This window comes from Phaethon lepturus, unplaced genomic scaffold (genome assembly GCF_000687285.1).
Source record: "Phaethon lepturus isolate BGI_N335 unplaced genomic scaffold, ASM68728v1 scaffold14549, whole genome shotgun sequence".
In the NCBI taxonomy this organism is placed as follows: domain Eukaryota; kingdom Metazoa; phylum Chordata; class Aves; order Phaethontiformes; family Phaethontidae; genus Phaethon; species Phaethon lepturus.
The window spans coordinates 15,091-22,222 of NW_010561315.1; the positions used below are offsets into that span (position 1 = coordinate 15,091).

At 44.0% G+C, this 7,132-nt stretch overlaps 1 protein-coding gene across 1 annotated transcript in view; it reads right to left on the reverse strand.

The window, feature by feature from the left end:
• Positions 1–373: 373 nt before the first annotated feature.
• Positions 374–7,132, reverse strand: part of LOC104626136 (deleted in malignant brain tumors 1 protein-like) — a 9,209-nt gene continuing 2,450 nt past the window's right edge. The window contains exons 3-8 of the mRNA XM_010293974.1: positions 6,844–7,058; positions 3,245–3,395; positions 2,700–2,911; positions 2,261–2,415; positions 1,191–1,468; positions 374–644 (exon numbers count right to left, since the gene is read on the reverse strand). Of these exons, the coding sequence (XP_010292276.1) occupies positions 374–644; positions 1,191–1,468; positions 2,261–2,415; positions 2,700–2,911; positions 3,245–3,395; positions 6,844–7,058 (1,282 nt within the window). The remainder of the gene's footprint in view (positions 645–1,190; positions 1,469–2,260; positions 2,416–2,699; positions 2,912–3,244; positions 3,396–6,843; positions 7,059–7,132) is intronic.

Consider the following 7,132-nt stretch of genomic DNA (forward strand, 5'->3'; position numbering starts at 1 on the left):
ATAAACATTTCCGTTTTAACATTAAGAAAACAAACAAAAAGCTGAGAGATGGCGAATTTGTCAGGGAAGCTTTCGGAACGGCTTTTCGGACGCGAGCTGCAAGTGGCCGGCGGTCTGGGAGCAGGTGAGTTCCCCAGAGCTGCCTGTGCTCTGTCTCGTCAGACCCCCCAGAACTGCTGAATTAACATTTTTTGTTAGCTGCAGATGAAGGCAACTGATGTGAAGTGAGATTAACAGACATAAGTCTGTAAGCACATTTCTAATATTTATTGTAGAGCTGCTAGGGATCCACCAGCAACATAGCTTCTCTTGGAATTAAATTGTCATTTACAGACGCTACCTGCTAAAGGAGGCTGTTGTATTCGAAGCCATGTCAGTTCTTATTCTCAGCTCCAGCTTCCTGAAGCTGTATTGGGCCAGCAACGACAGTCACACTTTCTTGGCCAGAGCTTGCCTCTCTCTCGGACCTAGCAATACAACCTTGGTAGCACCTGGAAGAATAGTCGTAGGCCCTGCACACCACCAGTTCACACTGCAGGTAGACCAGTGGATTGCTACGAATAAACTGGAAGGCATTGAATTTAAACCGGACCATGTGTCTGTAGGGTGAATAATATGTTGCATAGGTAGAATCTCGAACACACCTAAAAAGAAACAAAAAGACTCTGCTGATTTTTTCTCACTGCAATCAGTCATTTACACACAATATAACACAGAACATGAAAAGTGATTTTTAAACGTGATGAAGTTGGTTCAGAAACCTGCAATTAGGAAAAGCAAGATGCCCTTCTTTGGCACCGTTGAGTCCTGTTACCTCCCCTCAGCCTGTTGTGTGTCTAGATACCTAGTGTTTGTACGTTTTTCTGAAGGTGAATTATCCTTACCTGAGGTATGTCACTGTTACCTCTCCAATACTAAGAATCCACAGTGAACTGGCCATAGCCATTTAGTCTATTTGTCATTTTAAGCTGGGGCGGTGAGGAGTGTGTTATATTTTGGGTCAGTCCATCCCCCTTCCCCAATAACCTTCAAATGCCCGTGTTCATCAATTATTAGTTAGAAGCTGACAATAATGTATGCTGTATCCACACCAGTCCATTAAAACAAGAAAAAATAAAACAGGAAAAAAGATAAGAGATACAGGAGTTCAGAGGCAATTCTATCTGTAATTGTAAAGCATAAGAGCTTACCCATTCCTGATTATATCATAGGTTACTGTTGTAAAATTGTGGGGAGTGGGAGATGCCACACACGTGTCCACAAATAATACCAGGTTTGAATCAGAGCTGTGAAGGTAAGCTTCAAGGAATAAATCCTGGTTGATATCAACATAGTACGGCGAGTCATTCACTGGCCACGAGAAGGATGCAGAATTATAAAATGTAAGGTTTACATCATATCTGCCATACTGAGTTTCATTGACTTCAAAATTGTCCTCCGCAACATACATTATTTGTGCCCATGTGTTCTGGAGCATTTTGCAGTTGATATGCAAGTGAAGATTTTTATTTCTTGTAATTACAGTACCAGAAGAGGATCCTCTAATAAGGTTGGAATAGATTATTATATTGTTGTTTTCCTGTTTGGCATATAAAATAAAATAAAATGCAAAATTAATTCATATAGTCAGGTTTCCTATTATGCATTCTAAACTTTGTTGTACCCTTACAGCCACGTGCACAATAAATGCATTACTTCCCAGAAAGTCTGCTGTGGAGAAGTCTGAACCTAGTAATTTCTGTTCTCAAGATAAGAATCTCTAATCTACATGTAATATTCGATGACAACATTGCGGACCTAGAAAATTACTCACGCAGACATAACTAATTAAATACAACCTGTACGATTATTTGACCATCAAATGCCTGAAGAATCTGGTCCAGCACAGTATTTAAGCTCAAATCTGACTTAAACCACAATTGGTCATATTTAGTAAAGGCTTTGAGACCTTTTTAACCACCGCATTCAGCTTGGGACCTTGAAAATGCCAAGTATTTGCTTCCTCTCACACTTTATTCCTTAGAAGGTCAATAACAGGCTCTAAGTGAACGCTCTGGCAGCAGATGCAGGAAATATGACTGTTAATAAACCTTATCCTTCAGGAGGGGGAGAGGCAGCCCATAATCACCAGGAGACTTCCCGTCCCTGCAGACTTCGGTATAGCTTTCCATTTGTGCTCATTTTCAAAATTAATTCTTCGGTTTGAATATTTACACACTCACAATATTTGCATAATCTGTTGAAACGTTTAAAGTCATACCTCTCTCACTGTGCCGCAGCGAGTGTATGGTATGTCGAATATAGCATACTCTGATGTAATGTTGGGTTTGCAATAGGGGTCATTCAAGGAGAGATTCCAGGCAGAGTAGCCTTGTGACTCAAGGTAGTATCTGCTCACAACCGCACGCATGTAGTCTGGCAAACACAACAGTGCTAGCAGATGACAAAGAAAATATGTTACAAGCTCACTGAAGTGACTGAAAAAGGTTATACTTAATAAAAAACATCTTTTCCAGAAGCAGCTGATATTGCAGAAGGAGTTCAGAATCCAAACTATATACTTGCATCTCTGTGAAATGCTACAGATTTAATGTAAAATAACGTGAAATGGGCGATTTGTTGAAGTGGTACAACAAGCTTAACAATCAGTGAATTAGCAACAGTTGAGAAGCAGGTTTCTGCTTTAAACATGAACTTACTAGTGCTCTGATCTGCTGGAGTGGCATAATAGTCAGCCTGAAACCCTCTGTATGTGTGTCGAGAGTTACTGTAAAATCGGACAGTCAGCAGGTTTGAGGAGGAAGTGTATGTGCGAAAAGAACCAGAACAGAATTTCCCAAGGAGAGGAGAGGTAAGGAGTGGCCCATCGTAGACTTCCACATAGTCAGACAGGCATCTGCCACCTTCCATCCTGGGGAGCAAACATGACTATTTAGTTAAATGCATAATTTTTTTTAAAATTATTTTTCCTTTTTTTTAAAAAAAACTCAGATTAACTGTTCATAGCAAAAGAGTACATCTTAGTGATATGACTATCAAGTTTTTGGAACAGAAATTACAGCCTCCAATTTCTGTCTCATTAGATGCCATCCACATTATTGATTAAATAAACAAAAATGAATACATTTTACATCTCAGACGTACTAAAATCTTCGAAAAACATCCTTGAAATCAAGCAGCTATCAGCTTATACTAAGATGTTGATCCCATACATCATCTTCCCAAGTACTAAGTTTTTACTTACTGAACATCTCTAAACGTGAGTGTGACACAAAAGTTGCTCTTTACTTCTATTTCCCAAACACAGTTGACATTGTTTGGATAATTTCTGGGGTAAAATGGACTCTGTAATGTCCCAGGTGGAGAGGAAAGCAAGCCGCCACAAGAATAATCTTCTGCAGAGAAAAATATGGGAAGGAAAATATATGTATACACCATTTAAGCTGGCTTTTGGAATATGTAGAATTTGTAAGTCTAAAATTTAGAGGCATAGACTTCTACCAGCTTCAGTGGTCTTTCTATTAGGTTCATATGTCATCTGAATGCAGATTAGGAGATGCTAAGCACACTGAACAGCTTTTATAATGCTGATCTTCAACATCTGCGCTAGCAGGACAGAGTATCTGTCATAGAACTGCACAATCGTTGAGGCTGGACCTCTGGAGGTCAGCTGTTCCTTGAAAGAGAAAAAGTCACAGCTGAGCCTGGTTCTCCTCCATTGCAATTGCTAATTACCAAAGGGAAGGTAAAAAGCATCAAAATTATTTTGTTTCTGCATAAGAATGCTGACAAATACCCAATTCATAAACATGAAGACCTTATGTCACAGAAAAAAAATTGTATAAGATTATGTATAGATCAGTTGCAGACTAATCAAATAAGAGGGGAATCAAGATCTAAGAAGTAAAATAAAGTAATGGATTTCTAGGATACTTTTCAGTATAAGTTCAAACTACTCCAAGAAAAGAGAAATGTGTAAATGGACACCATCTTTTGAATTATATTCCAAATTAGATAAAACACATATTTACTTCTTTTAACCTAAAGAAAGAACAAGATACCTGTATAAAAGACTCTATTGAGGACTAAGAGATTTTCTATTTTTATTTTCAGCTTCTAGCAAACATGAAAAAAAATTCTCTTACTAACTGAGCTAACATTAACTTTAAAATATGTGTTATCCTCAGATGATGTGCTTGAACGAACAGATGAAATAGGAATCAGACGAATAATGACACTTAAGAAATGGTCAAAAACAATGCTTTCTAAGCACTTGTGAAATTACTGCTCAACTGCAAAGAAATAAATGACTATACTGGTGTGAAATCACCTGCACTGTTATTTTGGGATAATTTGAGGAATTGTTCTTTTGGTATTAAATGAAGAGGAATATACCCTGAAACAATGAGCAGTAACATTCTTCTCATTGGCTACAACCATGACCAAGCAATTCCTCTGCCTGCACTTGCACACACACAAGCCCAACACATGAGCCTTTCCACCTGAGGAGCCCCTCTCAGATGCTCCATATATGTTCTGCCTGCAGATCAGGACACACTTGTTTGCTCTGAGGGTGACTGACCAATGGCACAGGTTGCCCATAGAGGCGGTGGGCTCTTCATCCTTGGAGACAATCAAGAGCCATCAGGACATGGTCTTGGACAGCAGCTCTAGGTGACCCTGCTTTAGCAGGGAGTAGGACCAGATAACCTCCAGAGGTCCCTTCCAACCTCAGTCATCCTGTGATTCTGTGATCCATAACTGGAGGCAGTAGCTAGTCATTCCCCTCAACCCCTCTGGACCTACTTGAGGTTGATGACACGGTGGACACTGAGCTGGAGCTACCTGGTGCTGCAGGGAGAGAGCAGCAGGTACGCAAGCAGCACTTTGCTTAAGAGAAATAATGCTTTGGGAATCACCCTCTCCAAAAGGGCTCCTGGGACACTGAAACCTGAGACCCACTGTCACCACCTGGGTGTGTGGCAGGTCCCTGTGTGCCTGCACCTCAAAGCTCTCCCCCTCCATCCCACTAGCCTGGAGTGCAGATATGTTCTGCATGTGCAATAGGTCTCATCAGCAGGGCCTCAGATGCCAATGGAGGAACGTCTTTGTAAATCATCAGGATGATGGGACAGAGTGGACCCTCAACAAGTTTGCTGATGACACCAAACTGGGAGGAGCAGCTGATCCACCAGAGGGTCCTGCTGCCATCTAGAGGGACCTTGACAGGCTGGAAAAACGGGACATCAGGAACATCATGCAGTTCAACAAGGAGAAGTGCCAAATCCTACACCTGGGTAAGAACAGACCCAAGCACCAGTACACACTGTGGGCCGCCTGGGTGGGAAGCAGCTCTCCAGAAAATGTCCTGGGGGTACTGCTGGACACCAGGTTGAACATGACCCAGCAACGGTTAGCAAGGGGGTTTGGACTAGCTGACCTCCAGAGATCCCTTCCAACCTCAGCCATCCTGTGATCCTGAGCACAGGCAAGAGATAACCAGTCCCCTCAACCCCTCCAGACCTACCTATGGTCAATGACACAGGGGGAGTCAAGCTGGAGCTACCTGGCACTGCAAGGAGAGAGCAGCAGGTGAGCAAGCAGCATTTCCTTAAGACAAAGAACCCACTGGGAGTCACCCCTCCCCAGAGGTAACCACAGGACACATAAACCTGAGACCCACAGTTGGCACTGTAACCTGGCGGGGCTGAGACCAACCTCAATCATCCTGTGGTCCTGTGATCCTGAGCAGGGGCAGCACTAGACCCCTCAAGCTCTCCAGGCCCCGCCGGAGGTCAGCGACAAGGTGGGAATCGAGCGGGAGCTACCTGGTGCTGCAGGCAGAGTGCAGCAGTCGTGCTCGCTCCTCAACAACTCCTCAGCTGCAAAAACGAGCTCACTGCACTGCGTGTGAACTCACCAGCCCTCTCTATTTGGGGAAAACAAGTAGTAACCATGAGCAGGAACACTGCCTTCTGCAGCTGTGCTGTCCCAAAAGTGGGATTGTATACCCTGTGTGCAACATGCCAATATACACACAGAGTAGAGGTATTTATAGCACATTTGTGCAGATATTGGTGCCAGGTGGTATTGCACAAAGCTGGCACACCACGCAGAGGAATCACCACATATTTATCCCATTACACGGTTAGGGAAAACAATGGATAACCCACCCGAGTTTACACTCACTGGCTAGTAATTACCACGCTGCTTATTATTGGTTACACATATTTAAATTGGCGTGCATGCTTCTAGAAAGGGCGGGGGGGGGCGGTAATTTGCACAGTCCGTCAGATGAGTCCATGGTCACAATCTCCCCCACCACCTTTGCCTCTACCCTAGTTGCTGAGGATTCTGCTGACCTCATGACAGTTACAGTTTTCAAGAGTGCAGGAACAACTAAGTCTTGATGGTTTACTGCTTAAGTACAACTACTTCTTCATCTTCTTGATGAACCACTAAATCTGGCTTCATTGGTTTTTTTTAATTGTGTTGTCTCCTACTGACCTGCCCCCTAGAATCTTTCATTTGTTGCAGACCAGCTGCACCAATGAGTGTGCCACGAACAAGCAACTCCTCTGCCTGCCATAAAGGCCAGAAAAATCAATGATGGCTCAGCAGCAGCACTGGCAGAGGTGGAAAAAGCCCTGTCCCGGCTCATCAGGCAAAGAAACAGCATTCTGGCAGCAGTCTGGTGGCAGTCCTGTCCAAAAAGATGCCCCCGAGTCATAACGCTTGTCAGGGGGGCCAGAGGGTCTTGGGTGCCCATGTCTGTCTGATGGGCCTTAAGGAAGGGTCGGTGCTTCTGTCCTGGCAAAGAGTAAGGGACGGCTCTGGTCTTACCTGCAGTATTGCTGGAGGCAGGGAATGAGTAGTAGTAGGCCTGGAAACCTCTCTGGGTGACGCTGCCATCACTGCGGAACAGGATGGTCAGCTGGTGCCCGGATGACTTGAAGACGCGATGGTCGTTCCTGCAAACAGCCCCAAGCAGCGGGCCCCCGGGGGACCCACCGTCGTACACCTCGATGGAGTCGTACAGGCAGCTGCTGCCTTCCAGCCTGCGGAGGGAGGGAAGGGTCTGTCTGCACCGTAGGCTGTGCCACCTCCGAGCACAAGCACTGGCAGGAGCTGC